The sequence below is a fragment of the Salvia hispanica genome, chromosome 5 (genome assembly GCF_029641045.1).
Source record: "Salvia hispanica isolate PSC_SH4W2 chromosome 5, Shi_PSC_v1, whole genome shotgun sequence".
NCBI classification, from domain to species: domain Eukaryota; kingdom Viridiplantae; phylum Streptophyta; class Magnoliopsida; order Lamiales; family Lamiaceae; genus Salvia; species Salvia hispanica.
The window spans coordinates 43,023,306-43,046,778 of NC_142696.1; the positions used below are offsets into that span (position 1 = coordinate 43,023,306).

The 23,473-nt window shown below is 35.2% G+C and overlaps 2 protein-coding genes across 2 annotated transcripts; one reads left to right on the forward strand and one right to left on the reverse strand.

Moving 5' to 3' along the window:
• Positions 1-6,260: 6,260 nt before the first annotated feature.
• On the forward strand, positions 6,261-7,802 carry LOC125188872 (zinc finger protein CONSTANS-LIKE 5-like). Its single transcript, XM_048085939.2, has 2 exons — positions 6,261-7,145; positions 7,242-7,802. Exons 1-2 carry the CDS (start codon positions 6,384-6,386, stop codon positions 7,590-7,592), a joined length of 1,113 nt encoding a protein of 370 aa, XP_047941896.1. The 5' UTR covers positions 6,261-6,383; the 3' UTR covers positions 7,593-7,802.
• Positions 7,803-15,826: 8,024 nt separating this feature from the next.
• Positions 15,827-23,211, reverse strand: LOC125187544 (diacylglycerol kinase 4-like). The gene is made up of 12 exons (XM_048084155.2): positions 22,699-23,211; positions 21,178-21,300; positions 20,911-21,048; positions 20,745-20,830; positions 20,002-20,089; positions 18,080-18,155; positions 17,912-17,994; positions 17,545-17,615; positions 17,293-17,370; positions 17,019-17,106; positions 16,401-16,517; positions 15,827-16,226 (listed from the first exon to the last, which is right to left on the reverse strand). Exons 1-12 carry the CDS (start codon positions 23,044-23,046, stop codon positions 16,068-16,070), a joined length of 1,455 nt encoding a protein of 484 aa, XP_047940112.2. The 5' UTR covers positions 23,047-23,211; the 3' UTR covers positions 15,827-16,067.
• Positions 23,212-23,473: the final 262 nt, after the last annotated feature.

Consider the following 23,473-nt stretch of genomic DNA (forward strand, 5'->3'; position numbering starts at 1 on the left):
AATTGTCATCTAAAAACCTAATCATATTGGACTTTGCTCATCTAAAAACCTAAATTTGCAAATTAGCTTATAGTTTTTCTCTTCTTCTGTCACAACTTTTTATTTCTCTTGTCCAAATCATTCTATCATATCCTTGTAGGATCCACTGGACAATACAGTAAAGTTCCCAACTAAGGCAATTTTTTGTCTTGAGACACTATTAAGGGCAAAATATCTCAATACCTAATGAAATGAAAAAAAATCGATTTTGATAATCGTAGTTGTTTTTATTTTAATGGAGTAGATTTTTCACTGTAACGAAAAACAAATTCACAAATGGACGCATATCCTAGATAGTAATTGATAAAATAATTTAAAGAAAAAAGTACGACTTAATAAAAAAGAAAAAGAAACACAAAGCCACAATGGTGATACATTGGCTTAAATTGTAGGAGGAAATGTTGAGAACCTATATTATGAGTTCAAATTAAATTATACTATTACTCCCTTCATCCCAAATAATTTGGGACAGTTTGACCCGTCACGGATTTTAAAAAATCTAATGGAAAGTGAGTTGAAAAAGTTGGTGGAATGTGGGTTCTACTTATAAATTATTAGTTTTATAATAAAATATGAGTAGAAATGAGTTAGTAGAATATGTGGTCCACTACCAAAAATGATAAAAGTGAAATGAGACAAGTTATATGGGGGTCCGAAATAAAATACTGGATCGAATTATCTGGGGACGGAAGGAGTATAATCCAAGGTGTCAATATAGAAATATACTAGTAGATGTAGTATAAATTGTACTCTATATATTATAATTGGCACATAAGCTTTATGATTAATAGCCGACATGGATATGAGTCAGAGCAAGTGTGGTCCAATCATACGTTGCCAAATTACTTTTTTCGCTTTATTCAAAATATACTCTGTTTTCTTTTTAATTAACTAAGAAGTAGGAATTTAATATATTTGTTTAATCTGAAGAAAACTCATAGTATTATTTTTAAATTAAAAAATTTCCATCTCTACGTGTCCCTTAACTGTGATTTTAAAATCTGTCTTCTGCATCTAATAAATCAATAAGTATAATTGTAGGTGTAGTATTGTTTTTACACAATCTAATTATTCACTAGAACGTTAGTAAAGGAAAATGTACTAGTACAAAGGCTTATAGTGTATTTAATCAAATTTTAGAACAAGTTAACATTAATAGCACAATTAATTGACAACCTAATATTTCCAGATTCATGCTTGTATTTAAAAGAGATGGACTTTCTTAACTTTCAAATCGATCAAAAGTGTTTAACATGAATTGAGTATGCAATGTCTGCTTTAGTGTTTAGCCACTAACATGATTACAGTCGTCACAAACCAATTATACTTGTTTTATGTCGAATTTATGGCACATAACTCCACTTGTCACTCTATACAAATAAGAAACATCTTTGGTAATGGGGTTTACTCAGAGCATCCATTATAGGTGGACACTTTTTTGTGACACTTTTTGGTGGATAATTTTTTTTTTTTTCTCATAGCCACTTTTTATTTGTCCACAGCCATAAAAAAAAGTGTCCACAGCAATAGTGGACACTTTTTTTAGCCATATTTCACTTTATTTTATTTGTTGTATATTTTAATTCAATTACAATTAAAATTATCGGACTAAAAATAATTAGAGAAAAACAACTAGTGCAATAAAATTAAAATTGAAAACTAAATTTTCGTCGGATTAAAGTGAGGGGAAAATTAGAACGAAAATTTGATCTACGGAAAATCACACATGTTCTTCACGCTACGCCGCCTCCCCTACGTGCTCAGACCTCTTCAATCAAATCGACCTGGAGTTGGTCATGTGTTGTGTTCCTGCGTATATCAGCGAAACGTTGGATCAAATATTCATTACTACGTGGTACACCAATCTGTATCGGCGTGGAGGCAACGCCGTGACTTGTACTTGCACGATCTTCCGGTGCCCAACGTTCTTCAGCAAATCCTTCATCTTCTATTATCATATTGTGCAATATGATACATGCTACCATAATATCCGCGACATCATCTTCGTGCCAAACTCGTGTCGGGCAGCGTAGAATGGCCCATCGCGAATGGAGCACACCAAAAGCTCGCTCAACATCTTTCCTAGCGGCCTCTTGTTTTCACGCAAAATATTGTCTCTTCGCTCCAGCCGGTTGGCGAAGTGTCTTGACGAATATGGGCCAACGAGGGTATATTCCATCTGCCAAATAGTATCCCCTGCGATACTGCGTGCCATTTGCTACAAAACTGATCTCTGGACCCTCTCCCCGGCACTCATCATTGAAGATAGGCGACGACTGCAGAACGTTGATGTCGTTGTTCGAACCTGCAACACCGAAATACGCATGCCAGATCCGCAAACGGTAGTCAGCAACGGCTTCGAGGATCATCGACGGATGTTTCTGCTTGAAACCGGTAGTGAACTGGCCTTTCCACGCCACCGGGCAGTTTTTCCACTCCCAATGCATGCAATCAATGCTGCCCATCATCCCGGGGAAATTGTGCACCGCACCGTGCATATCTAGCAGTCTCTGGCACTCATCAGGGGTTGGCTTTCGTAGGAACTCCGGACCAAAGACTTCCCGAATGCCCTTACAAAACTGCCGGAGCACATTTAGACTAGTCGTCTCACCCATCTGTAGGTATTCGTCGAACATATCAGACGGTCCGGCATAGGCAAGCTGCCTAATTGCAGAGGTGCATTTCTGCAAAGTAGACAGTCCGATCCGGCCAGTGCAATCACTCCGGAGCGTGAAGCACTCGAACCGGTCCGCCAATGTCGTCACTATATGGGTAAAGAGCGGTCGCGACATTCTGAAACGCTAACGAAAAATCTCAGCCGGGTAACGAGGGTCAGCGCTAAAGTAGTCGGCCATAAGCCGCTCAGCCGCTCCGACATGGTCTCGTGGGATTGTCCGACGATGACGAATCTCACGAGGGATCGCCGCCGCCGCCTCCTCGTCGGCCTCCCTCTGCACCTCTTGAATCAAAGAATACCATGCTTGATTTCACAAATCATCCATAATTGAAAAGTTTTTAAAGATAGAAAATTTGGATAGAAAGTGAAATGGGTGTGAAGATGTGTGTGGAGAGAAGATGAAAATGGGAGGAATATTTATAAAAAAACCATTACAAATTCGAAATTTAAAAAAAAAAATATTTAAACCGGCGACCGCCGCGCCGGTTTCGCCGCACAACCGCTGCGCTTCTCTCTCCTCCGGCCCGTCCTCGCCGCAATCGCGGCGAATGCCCGTCCGCCCCCGGGGCGGACGCCTCCTCTGCTATAGCCCGCCGCGGCTAAGCCGCAAACGGGGCGGCCGGCGCGCCGCCCCTATAGTGGATGCCCTTAGAGCATCCGCAATGGTACATAGGCCAGCAATAGGCCAGCAATAGGCTAGCCATTCTCTCCCCTGCCACGTCAGCAACACTAAAAAATCCACCTGCCACATCAGATTTAGGCCAGCCATAGGCTAGCCATAGGTCAGCCGTAATAAAAATAATTCAAAATATACTACATTTACGGAATTAAAATCACGATTAAATTACCGAATTAAATTTACGAAACATATACGGGAAAATTCATTAATTTTATTTTTTAAAAAAAGTACATTAACTAAAAATAAAAAAAATTGCATAATAAAAAAAAATCCGGGCTTCCACACACGAGCCACCGCCCCACTCTACTCCTCACTAATTTATTTAAAAAAGACATAAAAAAATGTTAGTATGCCTTGAATCCGTTATAGTTTGCCACTCTACTCCTCACTAATTTATTTAAAAAATACATAAAAAATACATAAAAAAATGTTTTTGTTTTAGGTCTTAATTTTGTATTGGGCTAGTTGTTGTTGTCCATCGCTACAGAAATTTAGAGATAGAGAAAATCGCGTTTATAGTTTTTCAAAAATAAAAAAAAGAATAAAAAAAAATTAAAAAAAAGAATTAAATTTTTTTTTAAAAGAATTAAAAAAAGAATTAAAAAAAATTAAAAAATAGCGTTGGCCGATCGCTGGCCGATCGGGCCGCCACAATGGCGGCTAGCCGATCGGCCAGCGCTTCGGCCAGCGACGAGCGATCGGCCAGCCCACACCGATCCGCTCGCCGATTTCGTCCTCGCCGATTGCAATGGTTCGGCTAGCCGATCGGCTAGCGCGACGAATCGGCTAGCCGGTCGCTAGCCGACCATTGCGGATGCTCTTATACTGGACCCTTCGAAGATAAATGTTGATTTAAATGCTAATGGTTCTATAGCGTAGTTTTCTACTATATATTTTGATAGATTGAACTATTTGAACATATTATATTTTACTATGTAATATTAAGTGACTTAAATATGCAATACGGACAACTCATTTTCAGCCAAAACTTAATTTATTGATTTATCTTTTTTTATATTAATTTGCATTTTAAAATTTGAATTGCGGAAAGTAATAAAATTGCAATTAATAAGCCACAAATTAAAATTATGTAAAAAAACGAGTACAATAAAAGTACCAAAAAATTATATTTTGATAGATTGAACGATTTGAACATATTATATTTTACTATTTAATATCCTAAACAAACGAGTACGATAAAAGTACCAAAAATTTAAAAACACATTATTTAAATAACAAATTACGGTTTCAAACTATTTTGGAGCAGCTTGCGCCAAGCAGCATTTGAAATTGAAAGCAATTAAATTATTAAATATAAGAATAAAAATTTGTAAGAAAAAAAATGGATTGTGGCCTCCGCGACATGCAACAGGGTCGTAAAAACAGCTGTGTTTTGCGACCGGGAATTTATCAGCCATACAATAGGGCCGCAAACGCGTCATATTTTGCAGTCTTGTTGTGAATGACCGAAACAATACACTATAGTTGTTTAAATAGTGTTTGTTACTGTGTTATGCGGCCGAGAATTTATCAGCCATACTGATTTTGCATTCTTGTTGTGAATGACCAAAACAACGTAAGTACTACTTGTTTAAATAATGTATACATAATACATGGATATATTCTGAAAATAAAGGAAAGGTGGAACTTTTTGTAACATTTAAGAGATGAAAATTCATGATCTGTCCTTTTTGCAGGGAAAAAAGTTATGAGTTTTGTAAAGGAAAAAATGCATTTGTTGTGATGTTAATAAAGAAAATGTGTTACTAAAAGATGTAAACTCACGGACTAGCAGTTTTCCCATTACAATCTACTTTCACGAAAATTTGTGACTAAATTAAAAAGTTCAATATGTTTATCTGTGTATAGAAAAAATTAAACAATTACTATAAAGATAAAAATAAAACTAAGGCTTCACTTTCTAATACGGAGTAAATCTCAGCTGAAAATAGTTGTATGTATACCCCCTAACACCGATAAATTCGAGATCCTAAACTATATAATTAGAGCGGTTATTATTGACAGCACTAGCTTGTTGCCACATACTCCCTCCGTTCCAAGAAAGATGACCTCTTTCTTGGGCGGCACAGGATTTTATGCAACTTTATTTTGTATGTTAAATAGAGAGAGTAAAACAAGAGAGGGGAGATAAAGTAGAGATAAAGAGATTTCTATTTTAAGTAATGGATCATCTTGGTTGGGACAAACTAAAAAGGAAAGTGTGTCATTTTTAATGGGACGTAGGGAATACATGTATAAGTGCATATGCCTCTCATCCCACCCATCTAGTCATCCTTCTTCACCGTCGCATTATTTTTTTTCATCATTCCACAATTCGTACATTCTTATTTCTCTAATCATCCATCACATTAATTTTACTATTCATTATTTTAATGTTGAATAATTGCAAAATTGTACTAATACACGAGAACAATATACATAGAGAAATGACTTCATTAAAAACATTTAAAATTACACATCTTAAAAATCATAAAAAGTAAAAATTTAATATCCTAAATCTTGAGGAGTGTTGTGCATCTAAAGTTCCCTCTCCTACTTTGTAAATAGGAGCTATGCCTATGCGTGACATTCAGATGGTCAGGCACAGCTGGCACACTGAAGCCTACGAGCAAATTAACAATCGACATACTTAAAATAGAAACAAAAAAGTTGATCTCATCCAATACACATTAAAATCATTATTTAAACACCATCTTTATAAGCGATAAGTATAGAAGCCAATTTGATTGTTCAAATCGGTGGGGCCTACGTCGGTACAGACAATTGACAACTACTCTCTCTCAATTATCATCATCTCGAATATCAAGACACCTTTTTCGCGGCTCATACCCATCCACGTGTCCCCCCCAGTTTCTCTCTCCTCACCACAGCTTAGATACAGATTTACACACTCCCAATTTAGGTATCTACACCACTTGTCACGCCTACTCATCAATTTTTGATACACAGATAATCGAAATCAAACCAATGGGAGTCACGCTAGATGCGGTTGAAGGCGTCAGGTGTTTTCCGGCGGGGTGGAATGCGGCGGCGAAGCCGTGCGACTTTTGCAAGTCTGCGGCGGCGCTGCTGTTCTGCCGCGCGCACTCCGCCTTCATGTGCATGGCGTGCGACGCCAAGCTCCACGACGCGACGCCGGAGAGCCACGGGAGAGTGTGGATGTGCGACGTCTGCGAGCAGGCGCCCGCCGCCCTCACCTGCAAGGCCGACGCCGCCGCCCTCTGCGCCACCTGCGACCGCGACATCCACTCCGCCAATCCCCTCGCGCAGCGCCACGACCGTGCCGCGGTGCTTCCCTTCTACGCCACCGCCGAGTCCCAACTGATGAAGTCGACCACCGCCATCTTCGACGACGCTCCGGTCGCCGATTCGATCGGCAATCGGAAATTGGGCGATTGTATCGCCGATTCGATCAGCAATCGGAAATTAGACGATTACATCGCCGATTCGTGGATCTCAACAAACCCGATCGTTCCAACCAAACTCCCGCCGGCGCCGGGTTTGAAACCGGTGGAATTCCTATTCGCCGATTCCGATTTTGACAGTTACCGAATTTGCTCACAGCCTTACGGTGACAGTCTCGTCCCCGTACAAACAACCGCGGCACCGCCGCTTTCAGCTCAATTATCTCACCAACAATCACCGGTTAATCGGTTCGAGATCGACTTCACGAGATCCAACATCACCTCCTACAGCAACAGCTACACCGCCGCATCTCTCAGCCACAGCGTAATCACTCCTTCACACCTCTTATCCCTAATTTAAACGATCGAATCCCAATTCTAGACAATCAATTGACCTAATTATTCATCTCAAAATCTCCAGGTTTCGTCATCGTCAATGGAGGTCGGCTTTGTGCCAGACGGAAACGCGGAAACATCTTATCCTTTCACCTTGAGCTCAATCTCCGATCCGATCGCGAATCACGTAACGCCGGCGGCCGGAATGGACAGAGAAGCCAGAGTATTACGGTATAAGGAGAAGAGGAAAAATAGGAAATTCGAGAAGACGATCCGTTACACATCAAGGAAGGCGTACGCAGAAACGCGGCCGAGAGTTAAAGGCAGATTTGCAAAGAGAAGCGATACGGAGGCTGAAATCGACGGAATTCTCAGCTTCGTCTCCGGCAATCTTATCGCTGGTGCAGGTTACGGCATCGTCCCGACGTCGTTTTGAGAGATGAATCGACGCATTTCTAGTGATAGTGATTTCCGATTATCTGTCCAATAATTAAAAGGCAGATTTTTTGGAAATTAATTTAATCTCGTTTTGTATTGAAACTCTCTGCTCTACCGAAAAGCCCAGCTACTTTTTGTTGAATGTGGGTTTTTCTGTTTTCTTTTCTTTTAATTAAGTACTCCTAATAAACAAGTTGTTTAGTTATAATTGACCTTTGAAATAGATTTGGCTTTTCGATTTCAGTGTCTCAAGATTGACTCGATCAATAGAATGATAGGAATATTGCTAAATTTATTTCTATATATAGCAATTAGCTATATGAAGATAAGATCTCACGTGTTATTGTTGGCAGGGTGGCTACTGGAATGGCCAGATGGACTAAGTCTATCTGTATCTGGAGTTTGATTGGTTGGGGGCTCTTTTTTTCCAAAATTAATTAAAAATAATCGGATAACTTTGAAACTGAAATAAATATAAATTGCTATTGGGTGTATTTATCATGTTTTTTTTGGAAGCCTTGATCATGAGCTAACGGTTGAGAATGGATTTTAATGGCATACTACGGGGTGTTCGGTTGGCAAGACTAAATCTCACGATTAAATATGTATCATGTTTAGTTTATAAGATTGACCTCATAATTTAATCCTAGATGGATAATCTCGTGATTATTAGTCATAGCCTCCCCCGTCCAACTAAATTAATTTTACAACTTAATCTTAGATGGATAGTCTCATGATAATTAGTCATGACAACCGAACGCCACCACCTACTAATATAAATCCATCGGTACAGGATTTTGAAATTAGATCAGCAGTAGTAAGGACGATACTACTAATATAAATTCACCGTCATGAGATTTAGAAATTAGATCAGTAGTAGCAAGGACGATTCTAGCCGAGGTTGGGGGAGGAGGATTGATCGATTCTACGGCTGACTCATGAGTACGCATGGGCAGACACATGGTTTTTGTTTGATAGGGACAAAGATGAAAAAATAATGAAAAATAATATCACGAATAAAATTGCTCATAATTTCCTTCTTCCTCATAACTCATTGTTGACTTGTCGCTTGTAGTGTCCGACTTTCATGGCCGCAAGCACCCATGACTTACCAATAATACTAGTATTTCTTAAAAAATACAAATTCTTTTGCTGTTGACTAACACGTCTTGTTAATTTAAATAACTTACATCATGTCCAAATTATAGAAAATGAAACAAATTCTTATTCTAGAACTATCGGGAAAGTCTTTAAAAAATGAGTGGGAAACTCCTTTAGCTAATTGGATTAATGTATGTGTGATGTGTGTGAAAATAATATGAATTTTCAGTTGCATTTTACAAATTAGGTTACATCTAATTAACATCATGCCATGATGTTTGTAACTTTGTATATATATTCTAGTAGCATAACTACCAAAACAATTTTTGTGCTAAAATAACTAAATATTAAAGTTAAAATTCTTTGAATTAGATTGCATCGATCTGACCTGATTTATATTTAGTAAATTGTCATATTTTACAGACGATATTTGTTCTTGGTTAGTGCTACTACTCAAATGATTATGCTATTAAGAACAGACATGTAGCAAATTTTGCGAAACATGGAGTAGTAGTTTTTATTTTTATTTCTGTTTATAGCTGGCATTTTTTTGATAATTGATTCATTCTATAAACTATAAAGCAATGTTGGAAGTCGAATGGTTGACCTTCCAAATTTGACCATTCTATAAAGTAGGAGTGCTAATTTTATTAGTGTTTTGTCAATGCAATAACGATAGATGATATAATATATAGTAGTATTACATATATTTCGAAAAAGATATATTTAATGATGGAAGTAGGTGCTGATCGAATACAAAGAAGCTACCCCCATTGTTCGCCTATCTCCTTTGATACAAGCCGACGTGTTGAAATTTAAAAGGGTAATGTGGATTACTAAAAGTTTGGCCAACTAAATCAACACTAACCAAATTTTTTAATCATTCTGTCCCACTATAAATATCGTGTATATTTATTTGATTATCTTTTTAAGTGCTCTGGTTTTTTAAAAAAAATTATACAAAAAGTTAATACCCACCAACTTTCACATTTTTTAAAATTCACATAGAGTTAAAGTGGATTAAAATTAAACCGATATTATATTCGCATAAGAAAATTTAAAAGTTTTCGTATTAAAATTCAGATAAGATATTATATTCGGTGAGTATTAAATTGGAGGGCCGCAAATTTTAGAGTCAAAATATATATGAAGAGTTTAGCCATTTAAATACTTGGGCAAAATTAAATCGAAAGCCCAATTATTATTTACCTATTGGAGCCCATCAAGTTTTACTATTACAGATATTTTTCAATGAGAACTAATTATTCAAGTAAATCATGTTTTGCCCTTCATTTCCTATTTCTTATTCATTGGAAAATTGGGGTGTAACAGATGCAGGTTAATTTGATCTTTCGTAATTTTGCATTCGTGTTCTTGATTAAAAATAGTAGGTCTGTTTTCAAATTTTTGGGAATTATTAAAGAATGTTTCTTGGCTATTTGTTTATTATTAAGACATTCAATAATAACATGAGAATACTAAATAGTAATAAAATAAATGTACACAAATTAAGAAAATTATAATTGTGTTGATCCTCATCCACACGAAATGAGCTAGTGACATTACGTTTACTTTATGTCATTATACATACCTACGATCACATTTGGAGGTGTATAAGTATTGGTCCATCCATATTTAAATACTCTATCGATTTATAATTATATATTGCATACAATAATAATAAGATTGTGTAAAATATTTAGATTTGAACTCGGCCACAACCACAAATAACTTTTTAGATCGAGATATCACAAAGTTAGCTTCAACGAATTTCTTTGGAAAAAGAGAGAGATTATCTAAACTTTATATGAGTAAGGAAATGTTATTGTCATTCCTTTATAGCAGCAATAATAAGAGCAACTTTAAATTTGGTTTTATCAGATATCAATTATTGAAGGAATATATGACCGTCATCTAAACACCCCTATCTATATATTACACAAATAATTTGTATGAATATTACATATTGTACAGTTAGAAATTGGATGAATGACATATATAATATATTAATCCGTAGGGCTCCAGGACTTCTAAAATGCTAGAAATATTTTGCTTATAATGCATAATTAATAAAATAAAACAATAATAATTAATTTGAAAGTTATGAATATAAATAAAATAAATTTGGTTTGATTTTCCCCCTTTGAGCCTTTATATATATATGAATATATTATGATTCGGCAGAGTTCAAAACATCCACGACTGACGAATATTCATACTATCTTTTTGAAAGTAGTGCCGATCAAATATCCAAAGGCCAAAGCATCTGCCAATAACAAGGAAATTTGCATTTTTGATTCATGGAATCATGCTCAAGTTTAAGTGGAAGAAGCAATAGTTATCAACTTTTGCTTAGCCATTGACGTCTATAGCCATTTGGGATCCTCCATTATTATAGTCCATCTTATATTTCATTTATTAATAGTAATTAACATTTGTATAGTAAAATTATTTTTGTAGACCAAAGGAATAATCAATAGTCACTTATTTGAAAGTCCCGAAGAAATTATATCAAAATAACAAAATTTAAGTAGGTGGCACCACATTTATGTGCTGTGAACTATCAACATTATATTTGGTGATATCAGAATTCAATAGTCACATAAAGTTTGCAATAACCGAATATAGGAGTACAATATAGTACTAGTACTACTTACAAAATTAGTGTGTGTAATTAAAGACAATAAATTACATGTAATTCTTGAAAAAAGTAGTATTTATATTTTTACATGGGTGGAGCTGAATGTACAACAATTCCTTAATCCATTTATATGTCAGTGAATGTGAATGTTTTGTTGTAATGCCAGAGAAGATTGAGTAGTTTTAGTGCACGGAGTTGCCAAGAAAGTTGGGTTATCCTCTCCAGCCATTATCACCAGGTACTTCTCCTCCACCACCACCGCCGCCTCCTTTTCGCCGGTCTGTGATTCAACGACGCTCCTTCTTTGGCGGTGGTCGTTGTTGAGCTTCCAGTAGGAGCAGCCTAAGACCAAGAGAGCAAAGGCTATGAGGCCAAGCATGGCTGCCAACCCGCAGAATAGGTACGGCACCGGCGACTTCCATGACGGTGGCGCCGCTGCTTCTGCCGTCGACGCCATTTCCTTTTCTTTTTTTTTAACGTATATGTGAGGACACAATCACAGACCTGTTGATGATATATGAGCGCGGCGGCGGTGGTGGCGGAGTGGGAAAATACGTGAGCAGAGCTCGAGGTGCTCATTTATATAAGCTCATCCAATTATCCAAAGGAGAGAGGGATGGTTTTTTCTTCTTAATATGAGTATTATTTTTACTTATTATATCAACAATTTTTATATGACGTAACTAGAGATGTTAATCTTAATCTTATATATTTTGGTTCTTGCTGGCTATTAACAATAAAATTAATATATGATTTATTTAATGCATAATACTGAAAATTACTCGTAGGAGTATTTATAGAATACAAGACATTTAATTGTTTCAGTTCTAAAATATACTTATAACGTAATGACATATGTTAAGATTTAAGAATGATGTCTGATCAGTCTTGAGTTATTAAATGATTTAAGGCATTGGCCTATAGGACATTGATATTGAAAATCTAATGTAATATTTGTAAAATTAAAATGAAACATAAATAGTAGTAATAAAATATTTTAAAATTCTGAATATTTTTTTTAATTTATTTAATATTTTTTAATTCACTTATACTTAAAATGAAACATAAGGTTAATATTTATGTGTAGTAATCTATATAAAATTTACTATTGTTAAATAAAACTGGAGAATAGACCATAGTTACATCTAGATCCAAACTATTGGTCTGTTCATTCATATTGTGATTTTATTGGGTAAAAAATTCATCATCTTAACCTATATTCGGATTGATCCAAGAATTTCAAGCTGCTCTAATATTCTCTAGGTGTAATTATAAATATCCTTATTTAGAAGTAGCATAATTAACCTCAATTGAATTTACAGTACTTTGTGCTTGAATTTATAAGACAATTAATTATGGGCATAAGATGGAGTTTTCAATTAGGGTTGGCACGGTACGGTATATACCGCACCGAGAATGCCATCCGCATACCGTACCGCAAATTACGGTATGACTAAATGCCATACCTATACCTTAGGTATACCGAAAAATTCAGTATGTCAAAATTTGAAAACCTTTACCTTACCGATATTTCGGTATGCCGTACCGTGTTGCGGTATACCGCGGTATACCACAAATCATACCTGTTTGATTTATAAAATATTGAAGAATTGAGATTTAGAATTAGGGCAGAATAATGAATTAATGATGGCTACTACTGCTTTACGAATTATGCCACTAATCTTTCTTTAGTTTTAAAAATATAAATATTATAATTTTATAAATAATATATTAAAAAAAATATATTTATTAACGGTATATACCGCAAAATTACGGTATATACCGTAATTTTGCAGTACATACTATAATTGCGGTATGATGCGGTATATCGCGGTATATGCAAAATCTATACCTTTACCGTACCTTAATCTACCGGTAAGGTATCATATCGTACCGAAAAGTGCGGTATACCGAAAATTCGGTATTTTTTCGATATGGTAAATGCGATATTTCGATATTTCGGTATGTTTTGTCAGCCCTATTTTCAATTGCTTTATAGTACGATGAAATTATATGTATATAACTCTGATACGTAAGATCTATAAATATCTATTGCGATATGACAAAAAAACAAATAATTCGTGAAACGACAAATTTGAAGAACACGTAAATTATGGAATAAAGTTGTCACGATTTCTTCTATGCACGTAATTATTGATTATCGATTGGTTAGGACAATTAACAAACAGAAGATAGAAACTTTTGGTGTCGATGCAACTTAACACGTAATAAGTTAGTGCTTAATAGGACTTCACCTAACATTTTGTAAAGCTTTAATGTGCTTTTGCTTTTATCATTTTTTACGTTATTAAATTATCCTTTTTTAAGAACTACAAACATTATTTGGTTATTGAGATTGCCATCTTTTTGTTTCCACTTTAGATTTTTGTACTTATTGCCATCTTTTTGTTTCCACTTTAGATTTTTGTACTTACTTCTTTTACATTGACACGTCTTATTTAAACGTCACAAGAAACAAACTACAGAATTGGTTTCCATGTTCTTTTCGATGGTATTTTTATTTTAGTAAAGAGTGAATTACATAAATGGTACATGATCTTTTACTTTCACACATAAATGGTATCCGATCTTTTTTTTATATCATTTTTGGTATCTATAAATCATATTTTTGGTACCTGATGCATTTTGACCCCAAAATGCCCTCTAAACAAAAACATATTTCCATTTGTATCATTAAGGTTATTTTGGACATACAAAACTAAGTACCAAAAGTGATATTATAATTTCTTCACTCATTCTTCTCACTCTTTATACTATTATTATTAATCAATATTAAAATTATTATTTTGATATTAATTTATTTTTTTGATATCATTCAAATATACTTAAGTATAGTTATAGTTATAGTTATATTTAATTATTGTACTAATATTATTGTTATAATACTAAAAACTAGTTGTAATAAATAAATAATGATAATATAATTATTTAAATTATGAATCACATAATATTATATAATAATATATTATTATTATTATTATTATTATTATTATTATTATTTTACATTAAACTAATAACTAACCAATATATATAATCTTAATAAAAATTTAAAATTATGAATTATATTCATAATGATATTAAGAGTTGAATATTTTTAGTTAGGTGTTTCAACCATAAAATGAGTATAAAACAATTCAATACAAAATATTTAATTGATTTAAATATTTTAAATAATTAATTTAATTAGGTGTTTTGTTCTTGATTTATATTATTATGAATGCATTAGATGTATGTATAAAAAGAAAGAAGGGGAAACTAAAGAAGAAAAAAAGAAATAAGAAATGAATAAAAAAATAATCACATGTTTTGTATACTATTTAATGGAAATTTCCAAAAATATCCTCCATAACAAAATAATCAAGTTTGGTACCTAGGGTTATTTTTGTCACTGGGTACCAAAAACGATATAAAATAAAGATCAGGTACCATTTATGTAGTTCACTCTTTAGTAAAACACATGCTACCTCCATCCACCAATAAACATCTGATTTTGTCATTTTCGTTTGTCCACCAATAAATATCATATTTACTTTTTTACTAGTATTATTAGTAATAACCACTATTTTTATCTCACTCACATTTCATTATACGACTCATCTTCCACTAACATTTTCTCCTCATTTTCTATTGAATTTCTTAAAATTTGTATCCGGTTAAAATTGGCCTTGTATTGATGGACGAAAGGAGTATGATAGTATGCATAAAAGTACACTATGTTTCCTGAAATGAATACGAAAAATAGTAACAGGTGAAATAAAAGGTTCAAATGATATTTAAAACTAAAATATACTCACAAATACTACTCCGTATTAAAAAAAAAAATGTATCCACACTTGCTATTTATTTCAATATTTCAAGAATGCTCTTTTACTCAAATAGTGACTTTAAAAAATAAACTTTCATTATCGAAACGACACACCACACGCCTAAACATAATACTTCTGGTCCATGTAACACTCTGACTCGTCACGTGAATTTCAAACTGGGGAAATTCTGAATCATGAGATTATAAGATCAAAGCTCATGAATTTTTTAACCAACTTTATACTGGTGGGAGATATCAAAATTCAGCTATACTAATAATTTTAGGCACCAATAATGTTACTCAAATATAGTACTACATGATAAATATCATCAAGGCATATTATTAGGACAATTATATATACAACTAATATCCAATGAGTTATTGCTCAATTTGCATAATTACGTGTACCACATGTATTGTGTATATACACGAACCCTGAATAGGCGGGACCTCATTTTTCGCCTTTCAAGAACCCATTTGATAAGATAGAGAAGTGACAAATATACATGCACGATTAATCACACAACCAAAAAGGCATTTGTATGTTTCCTTCTGGCCTCATCTTCACTTGCCTTATTCCGCTTCCTTTGTTTATCTTCACTAAATCTACATTAAGAAAAAAAGAATACAATACTGCTATATGTGAGAGAGAAAGAGAGGTATATGCACACAGAACCAGTTGTTCTTCGTTTCATTCAATCTTCATTCCACTTGGTTGGAGAGAATACATTTCAACATGAAAATAGAATTCAAAAGAGCAGTTATAAACACCTTCCCTCCAAAGAATAGATTAGATACAAGGTTAAAAGAGGGAATGAGCTGTACAACATTGAATTGATTGTGTATCAGAATAAATATTTGTCGAAATACCCCAGCAAACAATAGAAAACGTATGGTAGTCGATGCTAGTCTCCCTTGACCATAAGAGATTGATACTGTACACGTTTAATTTCCACAAATGTCGAAAAGTCCTTGTTCATGGGTTGCTTCCATGGTTCGCCATCAATCTGCATGTATGCCTCTGTCCATTCTCCACCTCTAAGCTCGAATCGAATAGCTGAAGCCTGAGTCATTAGGTCACGTGATAGTCAGTTTTTCTATCCTGTAAAAGGTGATCTATTCATATTCGTGCCATATGACGTGTGAGAACAATTATTTCAATCTTATCTGCCTTTGGTTATTACCAAGCACTATTATTCCCAGCTATGTAACAATAACTTGAATATCGTTGCTGCTACCTGTGTTATGTGCTTAGCAGAAATCAATTCTACCATAACCATTGAAGCATGCCATCCTTGTTTGAAACCGAAAACTTCTAGTAACCCATCATCAGCACTCGCCTCAACAAATCCTCTCTGTGCAATTTTTGTCAAGAGAAACAAGGTATCAGCATATGAGTTGTGCAATCAGATGCAATCAACTTGATTAAGTCCCTAATTTTGAAGTCTTTGGGTCGTAGAGACAGAAAGGTCGAAGTGCAAAACAGAGATACATACAGATTCTTGCTTCTAGGACAAACATAGTCAAACAGCTCTTTTATATAAAAATGAATAAGATATGCAAGATGTTGGTTTACTTAGTAATGTTCTACTTACAATATTTTGCAATGGAAGTTCTTTTAGATATGAAGCATTGGAGTATGATGTAAAAAAGAATATACAAAAGAAAAGATTCAAACGAATGTGAATATAGAGAAAGGACTTCCATGCAATGTCCTGAATCAATCAATTGCACAAAACTCACTGACATAGTGCATAAACTGCTTGACATCAACATGAAACAAGCGAAAAAATGAGTAACTTCGTCTCCATCATGTTAAGAAAAAAAAAGGTTATATAGTGTGAAGTAATCCATACCTTCTCTAAATAGTCTGGCTTCAAATTGCCCCATGGATTTCTACCACTTCCGTAGCTAGGAAGATTTAGAGCAACAATAGACCTCACACTGTAATCCATGAAAATCATGTAAATGAAAACAAAATATTTTAAGAGCAGTCATTGAAAAAAAAAAACTGATTTAGTAGTGATACAGGACAGGAAGCACTCAGACCATGATTGTTGAACTACTTTCATGGTGTGACTAAGGAGAATAAATTTAGATTTTATGAATATCTCAGCAAATAAACTGAACCTTGAAGGGACATGGACTTGCTCCCATTCGGAAGAATTGACCTTCTTAGCGTATATTCTCAAGATGTTCTTCAAACTCCTGCAAATTAAGATTTGAATTCAGTCCCTTTTAGAGAATGTATACTATGATATGTAGGAGCTATGTAGTCTTTATTGATTTGATTTGTCGTAAGAGATAACAATTGGCAGTTGGCACTTAGCTACGAAAGGAACTTCAAGATTATCATGCTATATAACCAGAGTAGATTCTAACCTTAAACCAGGATCGCTGCTGCATGGTGTGAAGAACCATCCTTGCTTGCAACTGTAACCAGAGTAGATTAACTGCACCCAACAACACAGAAAAGAGCCATCACAAATAGAATCAATCGTGACAAAAATGAACTTAGCTTCAAAGAATGTTGACAACTTTCTGCAGAAACTGAATTCAAAAGGTTCAAAATATTGTAGTAATATGAAATTCTACCAGGAATGCCAGTTGACCGTTAGCATTGCATAAGCACCAATTAAGTTAAATAGTCCAAGACGAAGATATTTTGAATGTATTTTTGTAACACCTACAGTTATTACTAAGAGATAAGTATGTAAACGATATTTTACATGGGAAACACGTGTTGCACCTTATTTGAGATAGGACCTTGAGCAAGGTATGGTTTCTCATTACGTAAATGGTGGAAACCATAAGCGACCTGGGCATCCATTCCTACAACACAATAACATAACCAACATTTTTTACAAGTGAACAGCAAGAACTTAGCTCAAGAGAGAAAATGACTACAAATGCAGACCTATACTGAAATAATTATAGAAGACTCCTTGATAGCAATTAACCTGCTCCGGCAGTTCTCCTTCAACTTCTAGTTCCTGCACTATGACTAAGTTTAAACAAAACAAAGAAAAGAAACTGCATTTCATTTGAAAAATATGATGCATTTGTCAGATTTCATTTCAATACTAAACTATTACTAGAATTTAGAATTTCATTCTTGCATGTGATTGAAATTATCTGTAGGTGAAGATAATATTCATTTTCCATTTGTGGACACCACCCCACCACAAACCCTTTATTTTTTACCCTTTATCAACTTAATCCACTCATCTAACGTTTCTTAAAACCCATGGTATAAAAAGTGATGAATCTTTCTCTGAGATGGAGGGAGAATCTTTTAGCAATATAGTATATAGTGAGGAAGCATTCAGTAGGATATTTGCTTCCGTTCTAATAAGATACTGCAAATTTGCTTCCAATATAAGAAAATTATCACTACGATCTAATCAATAATCTAAGGTAAACAAATATAAGACCTAAAATTAGAAATTTAGTCAAAAGTGTCCATGGATAACACACAGTTTTATGGAATTTAAGACATTTGTAAAACTCCTAGTAGAAATGAACCTATGGAGATACATAAAAGAGAAAGAACCTTGAGGCAATAGAAGGTTTTTTCTACTTTGGGGCACAAATACAATAATTTTGGGAACCTTTCTTTTATTTGCAAAAACAGTATAAAACGTGTTTGGGGCTCGCAGCTTTAAAGCCGCACTTAATATATGAGGGTTTAAACCAGCATCTGGTGTACGTGGATTTCAGTCCTGAGTCTGGTGGGCGCGGCTTTACACCCATGTTTGATTGTATCACAAACTAAAGAAAACAGCTTTACTAGAAGAGTGTCCGTGGACTACAATGTTATCAATCTCGTATGGCGGTTCGCCTAAAAACCGCCACATGGATATGGCGTATTAGTATGGCGGATATGGCGGTCAATAATTAAATAAATAAAATAATACTTATATATTTATATATAATTCAAAAATTAGAAAATACAGAGTAATAAAAACATACCATCTAAAACTCTTAAAACAATTAATAAAGCATAAAATACAAATCTAACCTCCATGTTTCTAGCATAATGCCCCATTCCTAAATGCAATACACACGCAATGTTGTTAAATGGTGAATATGGCGGTGCTATGGCAGCGCCATGGTGCTATGGCGTTTCCACCACCAAACACCATGGCATAGCGCCATGGCGCCACCATATCCGCTATTTGATAACACTGCTGTGGAGAACACAATTTTTTGATGGACTTTGGGTAATATAGCAAATATAGAGTAGAAAAAAGGCAGGGATCTCTAACCAATAACAAAATAAAACTATGAGAAAGTAGAATTATATCTGCAAAGATAGAAAAACTGAACATTTGCTTGTGCGACAAGAAATTACTAAAGTGTGTGTGTATATATGCCCTATTCTACAAAGTTATTCAGTATTATGATGAGAGACTAAGCCCAAGTGATAGACCATCTTTGTGTAACAACAGCATTCAGCCCAAGTGATAGACCTCCTTTGTGAACAACAGCATTCAGAGCTCAGAAGTGTTAGGTTTAAGGTGAGAACTCGTACTATCATTCATATCAAGTTCATGGAAATTTAGGATGAAAAACATACAAACTCACAATAAATGTGATACTGAGAAATATATAAGCTCTTTTCAGGAATCATTTTTTGAGATTTTATAGTAGTGGATGTTGCTCTACAATGTGCATAGCAGCATAGGAGTAAAAAATAGAGTAAAATATGAAAACCAACAGAAAATTTGTTAACCCTAATACCTAAACCGCATGTCTGCTAACAAACAGCAGTCATAAAGTTTCCTGGCTAGAAAGCAAAGCTCAGTTCAAAATGAAAAACGAACTTCAGCAACAAACCTCATCAAGTGGGGTTTCTTCTGTTGGCTTGAGAGAATAAGGTATTTCCAACTCTTCGCCAGCTGGTTTAGATATCAAAATGTGCCAACTACACATAAGAGGTTATTATATCAACGGCCAAGGAAATATTGCTAAAACAAAACAAAGGAAGCATATTAAGATGACTAACCAGACAAGACATATCCACTTACTAATGCATGACAGACACACATAAACATATGAATCTCAAGATATACAAATCAATGCTTATATCAAGAGAGATATAAACAACATCGTCATATATACCACAAACTTTCACCCAACAAAACAGCAAGTACATGCAGCGGAAAATAGAAGGCAATTTCTACGAATTCAGATCATTAAATTCTACTGATAAAAGAAACCCCCATGAGGCCACTGTGATGCCTCACTGTTTTAGTTTCTACGCTGCAGCCTTAACGCTCTATTATAGTTTGAACTGAAATCCTTACCTTTACCTTGCAATTGCATTTAAGATAAAAGAATCATATTTCCAATACGCTAATGCCACTGAAGGTGCAATATCCTCTGGTACACCTTCCCCCCACCACAACCCAACTAAAAAATAAAAGGTCTGGGTCATTGTCGTAGTTGCATAATAAATTACCTAGTCATACCCAGATGCTTTTTGTGCAAGTGTTCACAGCATTTAACTGATGAACTGATGTAAATAAGAGTATCATCTGGCATAAAACATATACAGGGGAGCAAATTAAGGACATCACCTATCCAGACGAGCTATGGGACCTTGGGTAACCTTGTCCAGGGTTCTTTTAACTGCTGTTTTCCAATTAAAAGGAAATGAGCCGCCCTGAAAATATGGACACGGGAGATAAGTTCATAGCATACTAGACAGAAAGAGTACCAAGTTAATGCAGATGAAAAGATTACCCAACCAAAACTCCTCGATAAGTCATTTCCAGTGCCAAGTGGAAGAATTCCAGTTGGTGGAAGCGGCAGTCTGAGTTGACTGTTAAGTTCTCCAACACAGCCAAGGACCCAGCCAACAGTTCCATCACCTCCTGCTACCTATCAAAAACCATATTCAGTATGGTCCTCAGTGTAAATTTCATCATAAGCACAAAAAATCAAATATGCTAATATTGAAGACTGGTGTAATAATATAGATTAACAGATAATACAGCATAGGAAATATACCACGATTCTGAGGTTATCACGGATATGTTTTGCACAGGGGTCACCAAGAGCAGAAAACTTTTCCAAGCAAGATAACCCATACTGAACAAATTCATGAGGCTTGACAGATGAAAGATCAAAAACCTGATGAATTGATGGAAAAGAAAAAAAAAACATTACACCTCCAAGTGGACTTGAATGATGATACAACTTTTACAGCATATATACAGGGGGCCTTACATATTAGACAAAGAAAATACTTTTACTCATTTATCTACAAATGAATCCATAAGTCAGAAGTCAAACCATCTAATTTCTTACTAAATCTGAAATCTACAAACCTAAGCTCTACAACCTCACTCTAGCATATCACATGTACTACAACACATTAGCCATTTTTTTGTTATGTTTACCCTAGCTTCAGCAATTGATTCCTTAAACTATGGCTTGAGAAGTGGCAGAAAAGGAACACTAATTACAAAACAAATAGCCTTAGATGGATAGCACTGAAGTGATATGATATAACCAATTGTCAACAAGTACATATATGACGAGCATTAAGAAAGGCCACATGAATATTACAGTTATATGCTACAATCTCTCATTAGTCTTTGACAATATAAAAATCTACCATTCTCATATAAAGTCACCAGTGCATGTATACAATACTATCAAGCAAAATTTTCATAGACTCATAGTACATATATTTCGTATATCTGTTTATCAGAATTAGATATGCACAAGGTAAAAGTTTGTCCCATAGCATGGAACTCAAAATATACTTATATAGTGAGTTCCAATAATCAGGGATGGATGCAGCTCATAGCTAGCATGGGCAAATGCCCCACCTCAAATTTCATCACATATCTATAAAATATACATTATAAAATTAATTTGTTGTAATTTCTAACTATTTGCCCCTCTTGAAACTCTTAAATTTTATCTATGTATAATTTTGCCCCTCTTTATATAAATTCCTGGCTCCGTCCCTGCCAATAATAATCAAGATTCAAGACAGAGATACAGTTTCAGCTTTTGTTTCTCTCTCGCTGTAGTTCACAATCTAAAATTCTAAAGTTTAATTGCTGATAGGATGTTGAAGAGTTTTTAAAGCTATACAACCCCACACTAACCCACCACAGAGGAAATTTTACAATCCAGAAGAACACACTTACAATATGAACAATATGAATAATATTTTATCATCCCCATAATAAAGATATGTAGAAAAAAGTCCCATCAGAAATTTGAAATTCAGAAACAAACAACATTATAAGTAGCTCCTAGATACTGCACAAGATCAGCCATATAGCTTCATATACATGTACTATCTGCTTGATTATGAGCATATCGCCATCATTTACATAGTAGCAATCGGAATAATCCACATAATATAGCATCTCAAATAAACACAAGGACAAAGAAATCTCCTAATGTCAGCAATCTCACGTAAGAAACGTACAAAAAACAATAATCCACATTAATGCAAACAGTTCCTGCACTTGAAAAAAAGCAGAATTCATAAATGCGACGTCAGGGGACCTGTTCCTCGCTCATGAGATCCTGGAGTCGGGCCTTGAGCTCGGGACCGAGGCGTCCGCCGCTCTTGGGGTTGATGAAGACGACGAGCGGGCACTCAGGCGGCTCTGCGGCTTCGGCATCCTTGGCCTTATTCGACTCGTAGAGCTGGAGCACGACGGCGGCTTCGGCGTCCTTGGCTCGGATCGCCTCCATCACGGCGACCCTGAGGTACTCCGGCATTGTGATCTTCCGCTTGAGCTCCTCCCTGTGGATTCGAACGCCGGAAATCGAGCAGCCGCGTATCGATTCGATCATGGACGACGACCGGGCAGGCGCGGAGTTCCGGCTCGGCGTTCCAGGAGCCTCCATCCGCGACAGTGTGAGACTTAATTCCGGCGACGGCGACGGCGAATTAACGAGCAAACACGTCGCTTTCGTGCGCGGTGTTTGGGGGTTATGCGATTGGGTTTGGGAATTGGGTTAAATTAACTGTAACGGACAAACATAAACCCACTTTCGCTCTCATATTATCTCAACTTTTTTTTATCAAAAATGGTTTAATTTGAAAATTCTATGATCAATATAATTTCTAGTAATTTGAAAATCAGTATATACACCATTTAATAAAACATACTAATAATTTCCTACATTTAATTATGTCCATTTTTGTCACTTTTAAATAATCTCTTCAATCAAGTGTATTAATTTAATATTAATGCACGTTATAATGTCAGATACGTAGAGTAATGTAATTGATAAAATAATAGGAAAGTGAAAGATTCAAAGTGTGGAAAAC

Coding starts and splice junctions, on each gene's coding strand:
- LOC125188872 (XM_048085939.2), top strand. CDS start 6,384: ATGGGAGTCACGCTAGATGCGGTTGAAGGCGTCAGGTGTTTTCCGGCG. Junction 7,146..7,241: donor CCGCATCTCTCAGCCACAGC/GTAATCACTCCT, acceptor CAAAATCTCCAG/GTTTCGTCATCGTCAATGGA.
- LOC125187544 (XM_048084155.2), bottom strand. CDS start 23,046: ATGGAGGCTCCTGGAACGCCGAGCCGGAACTCCGCGCCTGCCCGGTCG. Junction 17,995..18,079: donor CTATAATTATTTCAGTATAG/GTCTGCATTTGT, acceptor ATTGTGTTGTAG/GAATGGATGCCCAGGTCGCT. Junction 16,518..17,018: donor AGCCAGACTATTTAGAGAAG/GTATGGATTACT, acceptor AAAATTGCACAG/AGAGGATTTGTTGAGGCGAG.